The sequence below is a fragment of the Salvelinus namaycush genome, chromosome 1, assembly GCF_016432855.1.
Source record: "Salvelinus namaycush isolate Seneca chromosome 1, SaNama_1.0, whole genome shotgun sequence".
Lineage (NCBI taxonomy): Eukaryota > Metazoa > Chordata > Actinopteri > Salmoniformes > Salmonidae > Salvelinus > Salvelinus namaycush.
Window position 1 is genome coordinate 21,229,482 of NC_052307.1, and position 21,783 is coordinate 21,251,264.

Consider the following 21,783-nt stretch of genomic DNA (forward strand, 5'->3'; position numbering starts at 1 on the left):
AAAATTGATGGAAACAAATCTCTGGTGAGAAAATTGGCATATTGTTTTTATGCGGATTTGAGAATATGCGCATGAAAATCTGTCGACAATTGGATGGAAACCTAGCTAGTGAAGAAGACATACCTACACAAATCAAGCTTAAGACGGCTCTCTACTAAACGAGCACAAATATTAGGTAGCCTAGCGGTTATGGTTCGAATCCCCGAGCCGACTAGGTTAAAAAGCTATCGATGTGCCCTTGAGCAAGGCACTTAACCTTAATTGCTCCTGTACGTTGTCTGCTAAATTATTAAAACGTACAATGGTGGATAGCAGTGAACAGCAGCAGTAAAGTTAACGCCCTTAAAATTGTGATTGGACATTATGGATACTGCTGCACAAGACTTCGATTCAATTGGTGGAATTTATGTCCATCATGTTACTCTCGCTGTCTAGTTTAATGCTCAAAATGCTGGTGGAAAGAAGGAAGATGTACATGAAGTGAGGATTCCTGAGTTTTTGCAATGGTCAGACTATCCATTTATTGCCACACATTCCACAACTCGGAGTTGCTATGAAGGTACAATTATTTCCCAATTATTTGTAGTTGAAATTATACTTTCCTCAATAATCAATAGGTGATTGCTGTCAAGCTAACGTTAGTTGACTGTCAGCAAATGTGTTAGCTAGCTATCTAGCTCCAGCTATCTACCCAGATAGATAGATATAGCTAGCTAGCTATGTTGAATGATCTGAGCTCAATCATCTCTAGCTCTTGGCATAGATGCTTGGCATCGCTAGCTAATGCAGTTAACGTTATTGCCAGCTACTGTACTGTCAGTATGTACTAGAGAAAGTATCACATCACTTGTCCTTTTTACACATTTTATGTTACAGCCTGAATTTAAAATGTATTAAATTGAAATGTGTGTCACTGGCCAACACACAAAACCCAATCATGTCGAAGTGGAATTATGTTTTTAGATTCTTTTTAATCAAAAATTAAAAGCTGAAATGTCTTGAGTCAGTAAGTATTCAACCTATTTGTTATGGCAAGCATAAATAAGTTAAGGAGTGAAAATAGGTTAAACAAGTCACATAATAAGTTGCATGAACTCACTCTGTGTGCAATAATAGTGTTTAGCATGGTTTTTGAATGACTACCTCATCTCTGTACCCCACACATACAATTATCTGTAAAAGGTCCCTCAGTCGAGCAGTGAATTTCAAACACAGATTCAACCACAAAGACCAGGGATGTTTTCCAAAGCCTCGCAAAGTAGGGCACCTATTCCTTTGAGTATGTTTAAGTTATTATTTGCACTTTAGATGGTGTATTAATACACCCAGTCACTACAAATATACAGGCGTCCTTCCTAACTCAGTTGCCGGCTCAGGGATTTCACAATGTGCCCAATGGTGAATTTAAAACAGAGTTTAATTGCTGTGATAGGAAAAAACTGAGGATGTATCAACAACATTGTAGTTACTCCAGAATACTAACCTAAATGACAGAGTGAAAAGAAGGAAGCCTGTACAAAATACAAATATTCCAAAACATGCATCCTGTTTCCATTAAGGCACAAATGTGGCAAATAAATATACTTTATGTCCTGAATACAAAGTGTTATGTTTGTGGCAAATCCAACACATCACTGAGTACCACATGGTGACTGCATCATGTTATGGGTATGCTTGTCATCGGCAAGGACTAGGGAGTTTTTTGGGATAAAAATAAAGTAGAGTAGAGCTAAGCACAGGCAAAATCCCAGATGAAAACTTGGTTCAATCTCCTTTCTAACAGACACTGGGAGACAAATGCACCTTTCAGCAGGACAATAACCTAAACACAAGGCCAGATATTGCTTACCATGACGACATTTGCTTACCATGATGACATTGAATGTTCCTGAGTGGCCTAGTTACAGTTTTTATTTATATGTACTTGAAAATCTATGACAAACATGAAAATAGTTCTCTAGCAATGATCAACAACCAATTTAACAGAGATTAAAGAATTTTGAAAATAATAATGGTCAAGTGTTGCACAATCCAGATGTGGAAAGCTCTTAGAGACTTACCCAGAAAGACTCACAGCTGTAATCACTGCCAAAGGTGTTTCTATAAAGTATTGACTCAGAGGTGTGAATACTTATGTTAATGAGATATTTCTGTATTTCATTTTCAATACATTTGCAAAAACGTGTACATTTGTTTTTCACTTAGTCAATAATGGGTATTGTGTGAGGATGGGTGAGATTTAAAAAAATATTTAATTCATTTTGAATTCAAGCTGCAACACAACAAAATGTGGATATGGGGTATGAATACTTTCAGAAGGCACTGTAGCTAGCTAAGTTACAATGATGCCGAAATAAGGTTAGCTAGCTACTATTAGCTAGATTTTATTTTCTAACTGTAAGAGCTAGCTAGATTACACTATCTACTCATCCAGGAAATTCTCATTAACCAGCTTTAATTTGCAATATCAGTACTATTGAAGATTGCCCCCAAGACCAAGGGTAGCTTGATGTTTTGCATCTGTACCTACTGCTAGTTGTAGCCAGCTTTGTGAAAGCACAGCAGATTGATTGAAATCTTTCTTTGCTTGTGACTGATATTTGCGATTTGAATGGATATTTATAGCATAGTTCAAATCCTCCCTCCTAGGAAGCACGCTTCCTGTCAATGAATGATTCTATTTTTTTAATGTATGTTACCATTGTCTGTAGGCTGTTTGGTTGCACATCTGTAGAACTCATGAAGTTCATTCATTGGGCATAATTTTGATTTGATTCATTAGGATCCCCATTAGCTGACGCCAATGGCGACAGCTAGTCTTACTGGGGTCCGACACATGATGAAAAAGACATTACAGACAAAAGACTTCACAATTTACATACATTTAAAATATTAACGTCTGTCTGTCCGTCCGTCCGTCCGTCCATCCGTCCGTCCGCCCGCCCGCCCGTCCGTCCGCCCGCCCGCCCGCATCTATCAAATTATGTTTAGCCAAGTTTATAGCGGGAGTTATAATGTTCAAAAACAATCATCACATTGTTGCCCAGCTAATGCAATTTTGTAATTGTTGTACTATCTCTCTTCAATCAATATGTATTAGTAAAGATTATTGAACGAGTACTGTGTTTCATTTCATCATAATACAATCTCAAACTGAGAGACAACTGAGGCATTTTGCTAATATGAATGAATGATTATTGGTAGAACTAGATCAGCAGGGGTCTCAATGCAGATACAGGTCAATGTACACAAGCTTGTTTACCAGGAGAAACTGCATCTTCAATAGAAACACCCCGGCAACACATCCATTAAAAAATAAGTGAATACAGACTCCCATTTAGACTAACAACTTGAGAGCAGAAAATGCAAAGTTATTACAACAGTAGTAACAATAGTAATATACCAATTGACCTGTTGCCTGAGTAAATACACTAATATATACAAAAGTATGTGGACACTCCTTCAAATTAGTGGTTTCAGTTATTTCAGCCACACCCGTTGCTGACAGGTGTATAAAATCGAGCACACAGCCATGCAATCTCCATAGACAAATATTGGCAGTAGAATGGCCTTACTGAAGAGCTTTGTGACTTTCAACTTGGCACTGTCATAGGATGCCACCTTTCCAACAAGTCAGTTTGTCAAAATTCTGCCCAGCTAGAGCTGCCCCGGACAACTGTAAGTGCTGTTATTGTGAAGTAGAAAGGTCTATGAGCAACAACGGCTCAACCGTGAGGTGGTAGGCCACACAAGCTCACAGAATGGGACCGCCGAGTGCTGAAGCGTGTAGCGTATAAAAATCTTCGGTCCTCAGTTGCAACACTCACTACTGAGTTCCAAACTGCCTCTGGAAGCAGCGACAGCACAGTAACTGTTCGTCGGGAGCTTCATGAAATGGATTTCCATGGCCGAGCAGCCGCACACAAGCTTAAGATTGCCTTGCACAATGCCAAGAGTCGGCTGGTGTGGTGTAAAGCTCGCCGCCATTGGACTCTGGAGCAGAGGATGCGCATTCTCTGGCGTGATGAAACACGCTTCACCATCTGGCAGTCTGACGGACGAATCTGGGTTTGGCAGTTGCCAGAAGAACGCTACCTGCCCCAATCATAGTGCCAACTGTAAAGTTTGGTGGAGGAGCAATAATGATCTGGGGCTGTTTTTTATGTTTCGGGCTAGGCCCCTTAGTTCCAGTGAAGGGAAATCTTAAAGCTACTGCATACAATGACATTCTAGACGATTCTGTGCTTCCAACTTTGTGGCAACAGTTTGGGAAGGCCCTTTCCTGTTTCAGCATGACAATGCTCCCGTGCACAAAGCGAGGTCCATAGAGAAATGGTTTGTTGAAATCGGTGTGGAAGAACTTGACTGGCTTGCACAAAGCCCTGACCTCAACCCCATGGAACACCTTTGGGATGAATTGGAACGCCGACTGCGAGCCAGGCCTAATCGCCCAACATCAGTGCCTGACCTCACGAATGCTCTTGTGGCTGAATGGAGGCAAGTCCCTGCAGCAATATTCCAACATCTAGTGGAAAGCCTTCCCAGAAGTGTGGAGGCTATTATAGCAGCAAATGGGGACCAACTCCATATTAATGCCCATGATTTTGGAATGAGAGCAGGTGTTCACTTTTGGTCATATTCCTTTTGAATTTTTAAAAACTATTGCACAGTACTATAGTTCATGTAACAGAGACCATTATAATATGCAATGGCCATTTGATAGAGCCTAGTTCGGAAACATTGATAGAGATAGGAGCTGAACAGAAATTGAGTATGTGGAATTATCTTCCCATGGTAATACAGGGGAATGCATTCTCTAGTGTTATATTTCCAGGGAACAGATATAGAGTTATAATTAGCCACTCATCGAGGTTAGTTTATCTGATACATTAATCATTTCTCCACTACATGCCTTTGCTTTCTCCCAAATCTTCCCCTGCAGACAAAGTATCCAATTTAGAGAAAGAATGATAGGATGTGCTAGATGTAGGTCTATTAGGGCTGGTCTGCATGCGATCCCTGGGCATGTCTATTCTATTGTGCCATTCTCAACTTATGCTTTTCATTTCCTCAGCCATAACAAAGTGATGCCCCCAGTTTCTCATGTGGCTGCATAATAGTATAATAGTCGGTGTTACCATGACCACTCTATTTTTAGGAGATGTTATCAGACTTGCAATAATCTGTGCAATACATTGCAGAACCTAACCAATCCGTTTGTATCACTGTGAAAATGACTATAGGCTGTGTGGTGTTGCACACATAAGTCTCAGCTCAAGGAGAGGAGGGGGAGACCCCTTCGCACATCTGTGGAGCTCTGCAGATGTGAAATCTGCTGTCTGTTTTTTGTGTTCTCCAGGCGGGGGCCTCGTCCATGTGGGCTTCATGCTGTGGTCTGCTGAATGAAGTCATGGGCACAGGGGCAGTGAGAGGCCAGCAGCCCGGGTTCGGAGCCAGTGCTGGACCCTTCCGGTTTGCCCCCAGCGCAGGATACTCCACATACCCGCCCACAACCTCAGGGAGCCCCAGCCTTGTATGTAAGGCCTGTGGCCAGGCATTCTCTGTCTTCAGGAGGAAGGTAGGTGTTTGGTTTGGGGACTATTGGGGTAGCTAGTAGACTGACTGTGAATGTCCTATATGATTGTAGGCCAGTCCCAGATGGTTAGGGGGTGTTTGATGGGCTTTGGGGTGATGGTTAGGGGTTGTTTGATAGGCTTGGGGTGATCAAGAAGGAACCTGATAGGGTTTTTGATCCAAGGAATAGTTTATAATTGGTATGGACTGAGAGGCTATTACATTTAATACACCAATATTATTTGATATTTTATTTGAGTAGGCTTTTGAGTAGCCCTCATGTTTATTTTGCCACTCATCCTCAAACAGACACACTCTACTACAGTACATGTTGTAAAGTGAGGGCCAGTATTGATTAGTTACGTCCTAATACATAAACTGTCCTTGCAGAGAGCCAAGATAAGAGACGCCAAAAGCAGCCAGTTACGTCATGAGACTGCACTTACTACAGGCCTGGGGCACATCAGTTGTAATTGCTACACTCCACCACCATAGGTATTTTGTGAAAACCACATGTTTTAATTAAGTGGGCTAAAAATAGACAACGACTTAGGCTATGTATTTAGTGTAGATTTACAGTGCATTCGGAAAGTATTCAGACCCCATTGACCTTTTCCACATTTTGTTACTTTACAGCCTTATTCTAAAATTGATTAAATTGTTTGTTTCCCCCTCATCATTCTACACACACCACCCCATAATGACAAAGCAAAAAACGTTATTTTAGAATTTTTTGCACAGATCTGGGGAAGGGCACCAAAACATTTATTCAGTATTGAAGGTCCCCAAGAACACAGTGGCCTCTATCATTCTTAAATGGAAGAAATTTGGAACCACCAAGATTCTTCCTAGAGCTGGCCGCCCGGCCAAACTCAGCAATCGGGGGAGAAGGACCTTGGTCAGGGAGGTGACCAAGAACCATATGGTCACTCTGACAGAGCTCCAGAGTTCCTTTCTGGAGATGGGAGAACCTTCCAGAAGGACAACCATCTCTGCAGCACTCCACCAATCAGGCCTTTATGGTAGAGTGGCCAGACGGAAGCCACTCCTCAGTAAAAGGCACATGACAGCCCGCTTGAAGTTTGCCAAAAGGCACCTAAAGACTGATGAAACCAAGATTGAACTCTTTGGGCTAAATGCCATGTGTCACTTCTTGAGGAAACCTGGCACAATCTCTACGGTGAAGCATGGTGGTGGCAGCATCATGCTGTGGGAATGTTTTTCAGGGACTGGGAGACTAGTCAGGATCGTGGGAAAGATGAATGGAGCAAAGTACAGAGAGATCCTTGATGACAACCTGTTCCAGAGCGCTCAGGACTTCAGACTGGGGTGAAGGTTCACCTTCCAACAGGACAACGACCCTAAGCACACAGCCAAGACAACGCAAGAGTGGCACCGGGACAAGTCTCTAAATGTCCTTGAGTGGCCCAGCCAGAGCCCGGACTTGAACCCGATCTAACATCTCTGGAGAGACCTGAAATTAGCTGTGAAGCGATGCTCCCCATCCAACCTGTCAGAGCTTGAGAGGATCTGAAGAGAGAATGGGAGAAACTCCCTAAATATAGGTGTGCCAAGCTTTAGCGTCATACCCAAGAAGACTGTAATTTATTTTTAATACATTTGCAAAAATGTCTAAAAAACAGTTTTTGCTTTGTCATCATGGGGTATTGTGTGTAGATTGAGGATGTTAGCAGTTGATGTTACTCTTCAATAACACAGACCCCAAAGCAAATCAGGGGGAGGAAAATAGGTTTATTCAAATAGGACAAATCATGCGGGGAGGTAGATGTTCATTCTCTCCTGTCCTCAGTGATTTTCTCCTGTGATTCTCTCTTCAGAACAAAGGGACAGGATGTAGTTTTATAACCCAGCCCTAGCCTGTGGTTGACCAATTAGAATTCCTTGCAATAAAACTGGGCCAATGGCCAAATCAAGTATCCTATTTCAGGTTCAATGTATAAACAATTTGGACCAATGAGAACTTGCCATGTAGCTATGAGTCCCGGACTGAAATTCCTCCCATGTCTCTGACCCATTAATCATTAATCTCCTATTACAGAAAAAACACTATTTCCATGGATCGTTAGTACTCTGACTTTTATTCCTCTTGAACTTGAGTACTCTATTGACCTCTTGTCCTCTGCGTTGTGTATTTATCTTGGAAATATTCTTACACTCCCCCCTAGACCATTTAAAAAAAGAAATATACTTGAAATGTATTTTTAGAAAACAACAATAGACAGTATAAAAAAACATTAGCATTAAACATAAAATCATTTACATTAAACACATTGCATTTCTGTAAAACACAAAGGGCATATTTTACTTATTTTACTTTTTACAATAAGAAATAGATTTCAAACAAAGTTATAGAAAATAAATATTAACAGGTGTAATGATGATGTCCCTTACGATTCCTACCACATCCTGTATTAGGAGGAAACTCACACAAAACAATTATTGCCAATAGGATGATTGAATATTATTGTCTTGTAGACAAGTCCTGTAAAAGTGACCAGCTCTCCCACACTGGTATCAGTCCCAAATGGAGAACTCTTACAGATGATGTTCTGACAGTCTGCCGGTAGTGAGGAATTCTTCTTACAATGAGGAAAAAAAGATTTAAATCCATTTTAGAATTGGGCCGTAAAGTAAAAAAATGTGGAAAAAGTAAATGGGTCTGAATACTTTTCGAATGCACTGTAGATCAGTCTGGGGTTTTGTTGATGATACACCCTAATGCTATGGTTTTATAAAGTTTGTTAGAACAAAATGTAAAATTAAAAAGGTAAGCAGTGTGCCACTGTTTCTCATCAAATTTCTAGCCAGAATTTAATAAAATGTATGGTGGTCCCCTCCCACTGGTGAGACACACCTGTCTGTGATTTGGGAGGGGGGGTTGTTCTGTTGTGATGACAGAGGGAGAGATCCTCTCCATATTGCAGGGTTGAATTCCAATACTTGTCTGGTTTGGTCCCTCTGATGCTCTGAGTCACCATGCCAATACAGCGTCTAATCCCGAGGCTTGCATGTTATTACTGTGTGATGTTTGTGACATGAAAGAAATGAACTGCCTGCCTCCCGTCCGACTGTCTAGAGAGGGAGTAGAACAGATGCACAAGATTGAAAAATGCAGTAACAGTATCAAGACATTGATATTCTGCTTCCTCATGCCTTGTTTGAGCTCCAATATCCCACATTCCTCTCATCTGTCCACCACAGCCTGTGAAGGTTCTATTCAAGATTAAACATGAGTGTAGCTTTGTTAAGAACAAACGACCGTTCAAGGTACTGTATATAGAGCCAGATGAGGGAGGTGATTGCTTATCTGAGATTTAATCATTTTGAATCTTCCTTCCGCACTAATGTTTTAATGGAGATACATTCTAAATGCTGAATATTGGGCAGGCTTTGCAGATCCTATTAAGGCACAGTGTGCCCTGGAGCCTACATTACTGTCAATGTCACTTCTCCTGTATCTTTTCTTGCTTAATGCCTACACTCTCTCTATCGCTCTCTCCCCCAGTATACCTGTTGCGACTGTAAGAAGAGCTTCTGCACGCTGTGCTCCATGCTTCAGGAGAACTTGCGTATATGTGCCACATGTCACCTGCTGAAGGGGACAGCCTTCCAGAGACCACAGCTGATGCGGCTGAGGGTCAGAGACCTGCGGCAGTACCTGCTGCTACGCAACGTCCCCACAGACACATGCAGGGAGAAGGAGGACCTGGTGGAACTGGTGCTGTGTCACCAGGGGACCGAAAGGGAGGGGGACCCCGACATGGCTAGCTTCAACTCCCGCTCCCTCTACACCCCGCCCCCTTCCGCCACACGCTCCGCCTCCGAGCTGTCTATGCTCTCCGCCTCTCAGGGGGAAGCGCTCAGCAGGAGCGACAGCTCAGGGACTACCAACCAGGTACACATACTTCTTCTACACCCTCCCCAACTACCAACCAGGTACAGTACACGTCATGCAGGTAGAGAGTGTGTAAAAAGTATTAGGTCTGCTCTGGAAGTGACTGAGGCAAAGACAGTACAGTATGAAGATAGGCAGAAACTGCTTCTCCAATAGAAATCCTGATCACACTTGTAGGCGATGTCATGGCGACGTCCGCTTTCAAAGCTTATGCACAGAAACACGTAATCGGGTCTAACGGTCGTCTCACGCCGAACTGTGCATGTGCAGGCCGTCAAATCAAAGGCATTCCTTCAATATAAAGTTGTTTTTTGACAAAAATGAGAACGGGTCAGTTTGACACTTTCAAGAGGTTTGAGTAATAACATGTTAAACTACTTAAGACATTGGCTCGAATTGAATTGTGCCTTTAGATTTCGAGAAAATGAACAACTAAGGAAGATCTTTTCACTTTTCTCATTGACTTCTCAAACTCTGTGACTGAGGTATACATTTCAGGGTTGTGATTCTTATGGATTAATCCGGAATGTCTGGTACTCAGACTAGCAAAGAGCAGGTGAACACTGACTGTTGATGTTCTGTGTGTGAAAGTACATTCAAGACATGTCTGAAATATGGAGCTTCACAGTTCCTTTCTACTTATGTCAGCTTTAGAAAGCATTTATTTTGCTTGTCCTTATCAGACTGTCAACCCCTGGTGACTAAAATCGATGGGAGTGATTTGGTAAATTCTGTTGATTTAATAGACCCATCGTCCTCATTCTTGGACTCTTAGAAAGATGAGGCCTCCTGTTGGACTCCCCCCGCCCCCAAAAGAGAGAGAGAATTTTATTATAATAATTTTTTTCATCTTTATTTAAACCAGGTAGGCCAATTGAGAACAAGTTCTCATTTACAACTGCGACCTGGTCAAGATAAAGCAAAGCTGTGTGACAAAAACAACAACACAGAGTTACACATGGGATAAACAAACTTACAGTCAATAACACAATAGAAAAATCTGTATACAGTGTGTGCAAATGAAGTAAGGAGGTAAGGCAATAAATAGGCCATAGTGGCGAAGTCATTACAATTTAGCAATTAACACTGAAGTGATAGATGTGCAGATGAGGATGTGCAAGTAGAAGTACTGGTGTGCAAAAGAGCAGAAAAACAAAAACAAATATGGGAATGAGGTAGGTAGTTGGTTGGATGGGCTATTTACAGATGGGCTGTGTACTGCTGCAGCGATCGGTAAGCTGCTCTGACAGCTGACGCTTAAAGTTAGTGAGGGAGATATAAGTCTCCAACTTCAGTGATTTTTGCAATTCGTTCCAGTCATTGGCAGCAGAGAACTGGAAGGAAAGGAGGCCAAAGGGGGTGTTGGCTTTGGGAATGACCAGTGAAATATACCTGCTGGAGCGCCTGCTACGCGTGGGTGTTGCTATGGAGACCAGTGAGCTGAGATAAGGCGGGGCTTTGCCTAGCAAAGACTTATAGATGACCTGGAGCCAGTGGGTTTTGTGACGAATATGTAGCGAGGACCAGCGAACAAGAGCATACTGGTCGCAGTGGTGGGTAGTATATGGGGCTTTGGTGACAAAACGGATGGCACTGTGATAGACTGCATCCAATTTGTTGAGTAGAGTGTAAAAGCTATTTTGTAAATGACATCGCCGAAGTCGGGGATCGGTAGGATAGTCAGTGTTACAAGGGTATGTTTGGCAGCATTAGTGAAGGAGGCTTTGTTGCGAAATAGGAAGCCAATTCTAGATTTAATTTTGGATTGAAGATGCTTAATATGAGTCTGGAAGGAGAGTTTACAGTCTAGCCAGACACCTAGGTATTTATAGTTGTCCACATAAGTCAGAACCGTCCAGAGTAGTGATGCTGGACGGGCGGGCGGTGCGGGCAGCGATCGGTTGAAGAGTGTGCATTTCGTTTTACTAGCATTTAAGAGCAGTTGGAGGCCACGGAACCAGTGATGTATGGCATTGAAGCTCGTTTGGAGGTTTGTTAACACAGTGTCCAAAGAAGGGCCAGATGTATACAGAATGGTGTCGTCTGCGTAGAGGTGGATCAAAGAATCACCCGCACCAAGAGCGACATCATTGATATATATACAGAGAAGAGAGTCGGCCCGAGAATTGAACCCTGTGGCACCCTCATAGAGATTGCCAGAGGTCCGTACTCTATCTGAGAAGTAGTTAGTGAACCAGGCGAGGCAGTCATTAGAGAAACCAAGGCTGTTGAATCTGCGGATAAGAATACGGTGATTGACAGAGTCGAAAGCCTTGGCCAGGTCGATGAAGACGGCTGCACAGTACTGTCTTTTGTTCGATGGCGGTTATGATATCGTTTAGGACCTTGGAAACCAGATTGCATAGCGGAGAAGGTACGGTGGGATTCTAAATGGTTGGTGATCTGTTTGTTAACTTGGCTTTCAAAGACTTTAGAAAGGCAGGGCAGGATGGATATAGGTCTGTAACAGTTTGGGCCTAGAGTGTCTCCCCCTTTGAAGAGATGAGGCATCCTGTTGGACTCCCCCCCCCCATAGAGAGATGAGGCCTCCTCTTGGACTCTCCCCCCACACCCATAGAGAGATGAGGCCTCCTGTTGGACTCTCCCCTGGCCTCCTCTCTCAAAGATGTAGGAAGTAGCCCTGTCCTGTTTTTCTATTCCTGTAAACAAAAAGCTCAGCTGGTGCAGACAGCAGTAGAAGCTTTACTATGAATGGAAGGTAACATAGTAGTCCCCAAGGTATATATGGACTAAGCAGCGGGTGACTAATCCTAATCCCTGCCTGGACTGTACAGTAAGTATTTATAGTTCTCTGTGGAGGTTTCCGAGTCATGTGTTTTTGTGTTTGTTTTGGCTGTACAGGATATAGGAGACGCCACGTCTCTCTCCACCCTGAACCTGGAACCCAGTGAGCACACACCAGAGGTAAATAATAAACATCACCCAGTAGGCTCTACCTCTCACAGCATCTGGATCTTATTCAGAGGGGTGCAACTTTCTCTCCAATGCAATATGTGTCATGTACAGTTGAAGTCGGAAGTTTACAAACACTTAGGTTGGTGTCATTAAAACTCGTTTTTCAACCACTCCACACATTTTTTGTTAACAAACTATAGTTTTGGCAAGTTGGTTAGGAAGTCATTTTTCCAACAATTGTTTACAGACAGATTATTTCACTTATAATTCATTGTATCACAATTCCAGTGAATCAGAAGTTTACATACACTAAGTTGACTGTGCCTTTAAACAGCTTGGAAAATTCCAGAAAATTATGTCATGGCTTTAGAAGTTTCTGATAGGCTAATTGACATAATTTAAGTCAATTGGAGGTGTACCTGTGGATGTATTTCAAGGCCTACCTTCAAACTCAGTGCCTCTTTGCTTGACATCATGTAAAAATCAAAAGAAATCAGCCAAGACCTCAGAAAAAAAATTGTAGACCTCCACAAGTCTGGTTCATCCTTGGGAGCAATTTCCAAACGCCTGAAGTTACCAAGTTCATTTGTACAAACAATAGTACGCAAGTATAAACACCATGGGACCACGTAGCCGTCGTACCGCTCAGGAAGGAGACGCGTTCTGTCTCCTAAAGATTAGCGTACTGTAATGAAACAGGCAGGGAGCAGGTCTCAAACCCTCAACCTTCTAGCCCGAAGTCCAGAGCGCTATCGTCTGTGCCCCAAAAGCATGCTTCGAGCGGCAGAGTCGATATCCACGCTTATCAACCCAGGGTCGTTACACTACTCCCTCCTTTCAAAGAGCGCGTCCTCGCGCTAGCTTGCAACTCTACGTCTTACAGGCCAAGAACACGCACTGTCGTGGATGCGAGGTCCGATCCCACTTTTGGAGAAATGTCCTCGGTTCTAAAGAAACAAAAATAGAACTGTTTGGCCATAATGACCATCATTATGTTAGGAGGAAAAAGGGGGGAGGCTTGCAAGCCGAAGAACACCATCCCAACCATCAAGCACGGGGGTGGCAGCATCATGTTGTTTGGGTGCTTTGCTGCAGGAGGGACTGGTGCACTTCACAAAATAGATGGCTACATGAAGAAGGAAAATTATGTCGATATTTTGAAGCAATATCTCAAGACATCAGTCAGGAAGTTAAAGCTTGGTCGCAATGGGTCTTCCAAATGGACAATGACCCCAAGCATACTTCCAAAGTTGTGGCAAAATGGCTTAAGGACAACAAAGTCAAGGTATTGGAGTGGCCATCACAAAGCCCTGACCTCAATCCCATATAACATTTGTGGGCCTACAAACCTGACTCAGTTACACCAGTTCTGTCAGGAGGAATCGGCCAATATTCACCCAACTTATTGTGGGAAGCTTGTGGAAGGCTACCCGAAAAGTTTGACCCAAGTTAAACAATTTAAAGGCAATGCTTCCAAATACTAATTGAGTGTATGTAAACTTCTGACCCACTGGGGAATGTGATGAAATAAATAAAAGCTGAAATAAATAATTTTCTCTGCTATTATTCTGACATTTCACATTCTTAATATAAAGTGGTGATCCTAACTGACCTAAGACAGGGAATTCTTACTAGGATTAAATGTCAGGAATTGTGGAAAAACTGAGTTTAAATGTATTTGGCTAAGGTGTATGTAAACTTCCGACTTCAACTGTATGTAATGGCTAATGGCTCCCCTCTCTCATCCTGCAGGTGATCCCTCAGATGTGGCAGCGAGCACGGGCCTCTCTCTCAGACATCTCTTGCCTGAGGGACATCGAGGGCCTGTCCGTCAGACAACTGAAGGAGATCCTGGCCAGGAATTTTGTCAACTATTCAGGCTGCTGCGAGAAGTGGGAGCTGGTAGAGCGCGTCAGCCGCTTGTACAGAGAGACAGAGGAGAACAGGAAGTCATGTGAGTAGCAGTGAGCCTGGTCCCAGATCTGTTTGAGCTGTCCCATCAACTCCTATGGTCATTACCACACCATGTTTGCCCATTTAAAATGGTGTACGAGTTTTATTAGCTTGAGTACCTAAATGTTTTTTCTTACTTTCCTCTAGTTGAAAACGTGAACACAGCTATAACTTCAGGTAAGAAATCACTGCTCTGTCTGTCTTTTGTGATGGTCCTACTTGACAAGTAACCCTTCAGTCTCTGTCTCGTCAGTGTTATTCTAGAACAGGACGTACAGTATGTTCATTACTGTAGCTGCCTTTAATATTGTACCTTCAGAGTTCCTGTATATCATCAATGCTTTGTACCAGGGGTTGATTCTGAGTTGATTTCTGTAGTGTTTATAAAAAAAATCAGAATCAGTATTTAATGACAGTTGCTTTACTCCTTCCTTTCAAGTGGTGGCCTTGCCCCTTCCTCCCATCTGCATTGGAGGGATTGGAGGTAAGGTATCTGAAAAAGGCAAGTGTTCCCCTGGTCACTCCTACTGTTGACCTGGTCACTCTTACCATCTCATGGCCCGGCCCCTCAGCATGCATGTAACACAGGCATCCATCCTCATATACAGCCCTTAGTGATGCATGCAGGAGTTTCACCTTACTTACTACGTCTGGTTCCACCACCACCACCACTACTACCGTACTACTGCTGCACATCAATCATGGTGTTTTTGTATCTCATCCATACCAAGGGTACCTCCATGCATTCTGAGCATGTCTAGCTATTGCACGCCATCGTTGCCCCTTTCCATTGGTGTATAAGAACCGGTCACCCAAGTGCAATCCTTGTATAAGTGTATTACCTCTTGGAAAGCCCAAGATAGTATTTAGTAACTTCACACACATACAGTGCCTTCAGAAAGTATTAGGGCCTATGATTTCCACGGTGCGGAAAACACGGATGGAATCGCTGAATTTGGTAATAAAAATGGAATCAACTGTAAAATGTGAAATATTGCAGAATTGTCCATAATTTGCCTGAAATGTATTTAAAAAATAAAGTAGGCCTAATTATTGTAGTGACCTAAATTATTTAATAATTGTAAAATTACAGATGAGTAGGCCTAGAGAAATAATTCAGTTTTCGATTGGGGTGTTTTGAGAGGGGGGTCAGTCGTGCGTGAGACCCTTACGTCACCTCACAACTTGGCTGTCACTTTGAGAAACATTTCGAAGAGGTCGTCTAAGACGACCAAGTCGTCAAAAAAACTGAAAGATTTGACCCTAACCCCTAAATTCAGAGCAGAGCAATGCCCAAAGGACTATTATGAGTCAGGTGATAAGCTGTTTTGCAAATTCTGTCAACATGCTATTGATTGGACCCGTAAAAATATGTGTGACGACCAATTAAAGTGTAAAGCTCATGTGAAGAACAAGGAAAAGCACCGTGTTAGCCAGAGCATGCTTCTTCAAACAACCATTACTTGTGCAAGCGCATCAGCAGATTCAAGACGAGAATTTATTCAGGACTTTGTGGCTGTGTGCGCCGAGTCTGACATCCCTTTACACCGTACCCAAACTGGACGCGCGCGTGCTATCGTGCGCAAATTTATTTTGTCCAACCACACCAAACGCGATCATGACACGCAGGTTGAAATATCAAAACAAACTCTGACCCAGTTATATTAATTTGGCGACAGGTCGAAAAGCATTAAACATTTATGGCAATTTAGTTAGCTAGCTTGCTGTTGCTAGCTAATTTGCCCTGGGATAGAAATGTTGAGTTGTTATTTTACCTGAAATGCACAAGGTCCTCTACTCCGACAATTAATCTACACATAAAACGGTCAACCGAATCGTTTCTAGTCATCTCTCCTTCCAGGCTTTTTCTTCGTTGGACTTTATATGGCGGTTGGCATCTAAACTCATAGTATTACCACGACCGACTGACCTCCGTTCATCTTTTAATCACCCACTTGGGTATAACCAATGAGGAGATGGCACATGGGTATCTGCTTCTATAAACCAACGAGGAGACGGGAGAGGCAGGACTTGCACCGTGTTCAGCGTCACAAATAGAACTGACTTCTATTTTAACGCGTGGCAACCCAGAAGCTCGTTGGCTCGCGTGAGCAGTGTGGGTGCAATGATTGCATAACATGTAAACTCAGCAAAAAAGAAATGTCCTCTCACTGTCAACTGCGTTTATTTTCCGCAAACTTAACATGTGTAAATATTTGTATGAACATGAGATTCATCAACTGATACATAAACTGAACAAGTTCCATAGACATGTGACTAACAAAAATGGAATAATGTGTCCCTGAACAAAGAGGGGGTCAAAATCTAAAGTAACAGTCAATATCTGGTGTGGCCACCAGCTGCATTAAGTACTGCAGTGCATCTCCTCATGGACTGCACCAGATTTGCCAGTTCTTGCTGTGAGATGTTACCCCACTCTTCCACCAAGGCACCTGCAAGTTTCCGGACATTTCTGGGGGGAATGGCCCTAGCCCTCACCCTCTGATCCAACAGGTCCCAGACGTTCTCAATGGGATTGAGATCTGGGCTCTTTGCTGGCCATGGCAGAACACTGGCATTCCTGTCTTGCAGGAAATCACGCACAGAATGAGCAGTATAGCTGGTGGCATTGTCATGACTGAAGGCATACAAGGAGGTTCTGAAAGGAGTGATGCCCAGCAGTGTCCATGTAACCTGTCTCTGCCATGTCATCAATCAGGTGGGTGAGACCTGGCAGCACAACAAATACTTCTCTGAAGTTGCATCACTTGTGACATGGATGAGATCTGTCTTCTTCGAGAAGCCTGCCAGAAAGAAAAGATGGGTGAGCTTCCTCATTATGAAGTAGTTTGTGCAGGACAAGGCTCCTCTTGAAGCAGTGAGCTCCAGATGGAATAGCTGGTTTGAGGCAGTGAAGTACCATGCAGAGCATGTTCATCTGTACAGAGATGTATTTGTAATTTTTTTTAGATCATGGAACATGGGACCAACACTTAACATGTTGCGTTTATATTTTTGCTCTGTGTATTTTGAAGCAGATTCAAAACTGTAACTAGTTCACTCAGGAACATTTAATGTCATCTTGGTAAGCAACTCCAGTGTATATTTGGCCTTGTGTTTTAGGGTATTGTCCTGCTGAAAGGTGCATTTGTCTCCGTGTCTGCTGGGAAGCAGACTGAACCAGGTTTTCCTTTAGGATTTTGCCTGTGCTTAGCTCTATTCCGTTTCTGTTTATCCTAATAAAAAAAACTCCTTAGTCCTTGCCGATGATAAGCATACCCATAACATGATGCAGCCACCACCATGCTTGAAAATATGAAAAGTGATACTCAGTGATGTGTTGTTGGATTTGCCCCAAACATAACACTTTGTAATCAGGACATGAAGTTTATTTCTTTGCCACATTTTTGGCAGTATTACTTTAGTGCCTTAATTGCAAACAGGATGCATGTTTTGTTATATTTGTATTTTATACAGGCTTCCTTCTTTTCACTCTGTCATTTAGGTTAGTATTGTGGAGTAACTACAATGTTGTTGATCCATCTTGAGTTTTCTCCTATCACAGCCATTAAACTCTGTTTTAAAGTCACCATTGGCCTCATAGTGAAATCTCTGAGCGGTTTCCTTCCTCTGTGGTAACTGAGTTAGGAAGGACGCCTGTATCTTTGTAGTGACTGGGTGTATTGATACACCATCCAAAGTGCAATTAATAACTTCACCATGCTCAAAGGGATATTCAATGTCTGCTTTTTTTAAAACCTATCTACCAATAGGTGCCCTTCTTTGCGAGGCTTTGGAAAACCCCCCTGGTCTTTGTGGTTGAATCTGTGTTTGAAATTCACTGCTCGACTGAGGGACCTTACAGATAATTGTATGTGTGGGGTACAGAGATGAGGTAGTCATTATTTTAAAAATCATGTTATAACACTTATTGCCCACAGTGAATCCACACAATTTATGTGACTTAGGAAATGCTTTATTGCTTAACTTTTTTAGGCTCTTACTGACTGAAGACATTTCAGCTTTTCATTTTTTATTATTATAATTTTTTTCCTAAAGTCATTCCACTTTGACATTATGGGGCATTGTGTTTAGGCCAGTGACACAAAATCTCAATTTACTTTCTGAAGGCACTGTATTTCTATAAAGCTAAATATGTCCAGCTGTATGATGTCTGGGGTCTGAATTCAAACATCCACTGATACACCGTCAGGATGAGGAAGAGGTCTTGTTGTCATGGAAACTCCTCATATGGAAGCCCTTTTATCCAGCACTGCTATTTCCAGGAGCCTGTATGGAGCTTGCCCTCTGCTTTGTACCAGCCATGACCTTCCTAAAATAAGAGAGAGAGGAGATATTGGGATCTCTCTTCAAGGCAGTGTCACTCTTCTACCTCTTCGGGGCATGACATCATCATTGCTCTCCTCCACTCTGATCTGTATGTCATGTTGTTCTTTTTCTTTTTTCTGATTCCTCCCCTCTGTCTTCCTCCAGATGGGGAGAAGGCCCAGCTGACCAACCTGGATGACAGCCTGTGTAGGATCTGCATGGACGCTGCGATTGACTGCGTCCTTCTGGAGTGTGGTCACATGATCACCTGCACCAAGTGTGGTAAGCGGATGAGCGAGTGTCCCATCTGCAGGCAGTACGTTGTGAGAGCTGTGCACGTCTTCAAGTCCTAATGTCTCAACCCATCACCACCGTCTCAGAACATCTTCAACAAAACATTCATCTCCAGAGAAACGGAGATCTGTTGTTCCGTCACGGTCCATACTGGGAGACTGCCTCCATGCTCTCACCACCAATACTTCTTGTTGTGGATGTTCATGTTTTCATCCCCTGAAACGCTTACATTATTTGCACACTTAAACGTGACTATAAAAAATGCAGTGTTCTCTTTTTACCTTGTATTATTTAGTCTGACTAATCAGTGTTTGAAGGGAAAAAAGGGCAGCAGTCTACCCTCGTATTAATCCATTCCATTACTAAACACATCCTTGCCTTGTTCCTATCAAGAATGTGAGCTATTCAATCACATGTGCATTGTTGTCTAACATGACGTATCACTTTCGAATCTGCCTGCTATGAACTGTAGCATTTGCTGCAAATAACTGCATATCTTAGTAATTCTGAAGAAAATACTGTACTGTGCAACAGGATGGGGGATGAGCAAATTATAGGTCTATTTGGATTTTAATTCAAAACAGCAATATCCAATGTCATTTGCTCTTTTGTCATGTCTTAGCACTGAGTGTTAGGATGGAAAAGAAAAACAGGTGCTAAATACATTCAAATGTTTTTCCAACTTAAAAATTGTGGATTTTCTTTCATTAATATTTTCCATTTTATTTTGAAAGTGGAAGGAATAGTTTGTTTTTAATTGATAAATGATTGTAGTTAACACAACTAACTAATCGAAGAGAGCTGCAACTTAACTGACACTGGAATATAAAGTGTATCATATATATATAATATTAGTACCATTGTAGAATAATAGGGAAGACATCAACACTACGAAATAACACATATGGAATCATGTAACCAAAAAAGTGTTAAACAAGTCAATATATTTTATATGTGATATTCTTCAAAGTAGCCATCCTTTGCCTTGCACACTCTTGGAACCTTTTTTACTATTTTCTACATTTGTAGAATAATAGTGAAGACATCAAAACTATGAAATAACACATGCCAAGAGTGTGCAAAGGTTGGCTGCTTTGAAGAATCTCAAATATATTTTGATTTAACACTTTTTTTGGTTACTACATGATTCCATATGTGTTATTTCATAGTGTTGATGTCTTCACTTATTCCACAATGTAGAAAATAGTAAAAATAAAGAAACCCTTGAATGAGTAGGTGTGTCCAAACAGAGTGCGAGTGAGAAAGAGGTGACTTGCTGTACATTTGCATATGTTTCACATCACTATGAGATGTTCATATCTATATTTTTTTCCATTTGATTTGAACGTGTAATATTGAATTATTTAAGATGTCCCTCAGATTAGGCTAGTTTATAATTAAAGAGTTGTTTCACTGTCAGGTGGATTGAAATGTGTTGTTACTGCATTAGTTTGCTTGAGCTGTGTTCCCAAATGAGAAGCAGAGTATAAAGACATGCACAGTTGCGTCTGAAATGGCACCCTATTCCTTATCAAGTGCACTACTTTCGACAAGAACCTATGGGGCTTTGGTCAAAAGTAGTGCACTATATAGGCCAGGGAATAGGGTGCCATTTCTTACATAGGGTTAGAGATATTATTTGCATAATGATCTGTTTGTTTTCTACCCTTTTAAAATACTAAGCACTGTAGTGTATCACACAAAGTCAACGTTGCTGCTATTTCAGAAAATGTCACATGCAAGCACCTAGAGTAGCTGAGCAGGTTGCACTTCACTTTGGAAGGGTATGCTAAGGTCTGGTCTTTGGGAATGTTGAACTTTTTATTTGGGTAATTAAAGATTTTTATTAAAATACATTATTGTTTACTTGTCTAGTATGCTGTGATGCCCAGACCACTTGTTCTTGGCACCCCTCTGAAAAATGAAATTAACATAATTTGATTAATGGGGAAATGCTTTAAGAAAATGAAAGCAATCCTGTAGGGCAGTGGTTCCCAAACATTTTATAGTCCCGTACCCCTTCACACATTCAACCTCCAGCTGCGGTACGCTGACCCCTAGCACCAGGGTCAGCACAATCTCAAATGTTGTTTTTGTCATCATTGTAAGCCTGCCACACACACGATACGATACATTTATTAAACATAAGAATGAGTGTGAGTTTGTCACTTCCCCCTAGCCGGGTTGTGACAAAGAGCTCTTATAGGACCAGGGCATAAAATATAATAATTTTTACTTAGCCATCTTAAATATAAAACCTTATTTGTTCATCAAAAATGGTGAATAACTCACCACAGGTTAATGAGAAGGGTGTGCTTGAAAGGATGCACATAACTCTGGGCTGTATTGGAGTGTCTTCTTCTACACAGTCTGTGCCTGTATTTTGTTTTCATGCTAGTGAGGGCCGAGAATTCACTCTCACATAGGTACGTGGTTGCAAAGGGCATCAGTGTCTTAAGAGTGTGATTTGCAAAGGCAGGATACTCTGAGCACAGCCCAATCCAGAAATCTGTCAGTAACTTCTGATTAAATTCAATTTTCACAGAACCGCTTGTTGCAATTTCGATGAGGCTATCTTGTTCCAATATCGGTAAGTGGACTGGAGGCAGGGCATGAAACGGATAACAAATCCAGTTGTTTGTGTCATCCGTTTCGGGAAAGTACCTGCGTAATTGCACACCCAACTCACTCAGGTGCTTCGTTATATCACATTTGACATTGTCTGTTAGCTTGAGTTCATTTGCACACAAAAAATCATACACTGATGGAAAGACCTGTGTGTTGTCCTTTAAGCTCGTCTC

General features: G+C 42.0%; 2 protein-coding genes across 4 annotated transcripts in view; one reads left to right on the forward strand and one right to left on the reverse strand.

The window, feature by feature from the left end:
- The first annotated feature begins 407 nt into the window (after window positions 1-407).
- LOC120064119 (E3 ubiquitin-protein ligase RNF34-like) lies at window positions 408-19,870 on the forward strand. The gene is made up of 8 exons (XM_039014515.1): window positions 408-559; window positions 5,360-5,578; window positions 9,101-9,490; window positions 12,353-12,415; window positions 14,159-14,360; window positions 14,507-14,536; window positions 14,799-14,843; window positions 18,854-19,870. Exons 1-8 carry the CDS (start codon window positions 554-556, stop codon window positions 19,039-19,041), a joined length of 1,143 nt encoding a protein of 380 aa, XP_038870443.1. The 5' UTR covers window positions 408-553; the 3' UTR covers window positions 19,042-19,870.
- The window catches only part of LOC120063786 (lysine-specific demethylase 2B-like), a 36,370-nt gene continuing 22,159 nt past the window's right edge, over window positions 7,573-21,783 (reverse strand). The window contains exon 10 of one of the 3 annotated variants that reach the window (XM_039014260.1): window positions 7,573-8,667. In XM_039014260.1, the coding sequence (XP_038870188.1) occupies window positions 8,567-8,667 (101 nt within the window). In that variant the 3' untranslated portion in view covers window positions 7,573-8,566. Of the gene's footprint in view, window positions 8,668-16,901; window positions 17,164-18,427; window positions 18,693-21,783 lie in introns of those variants that run through there. The other 2 variants (XM_039014328.1, XM_039014400.1) reach the window with 2 other exon arrangements.

What these genes read in the sequence shown, in the direction of transcription:
- LOC120064119 (XM_039014515.1), top strand. An exon ending in CCAGTGAGCACACACCAGAG is followed by an intron (nt 12,416 to 14,158) that starts GTAAATAATAAA and finishes CTCATCCTGCAG; the next exon opens with GTGATCCCTCAGATGTGGCA. An exon ending in GAACACAGCTATAACTTCAG is followed by an intron (nt 14,537 to 14,798) that starts GTAAGAAATCAC and finishes CTTCCTTTCAAG; the next exon opens with TGGTGGCCTTGCCCCTTCCT.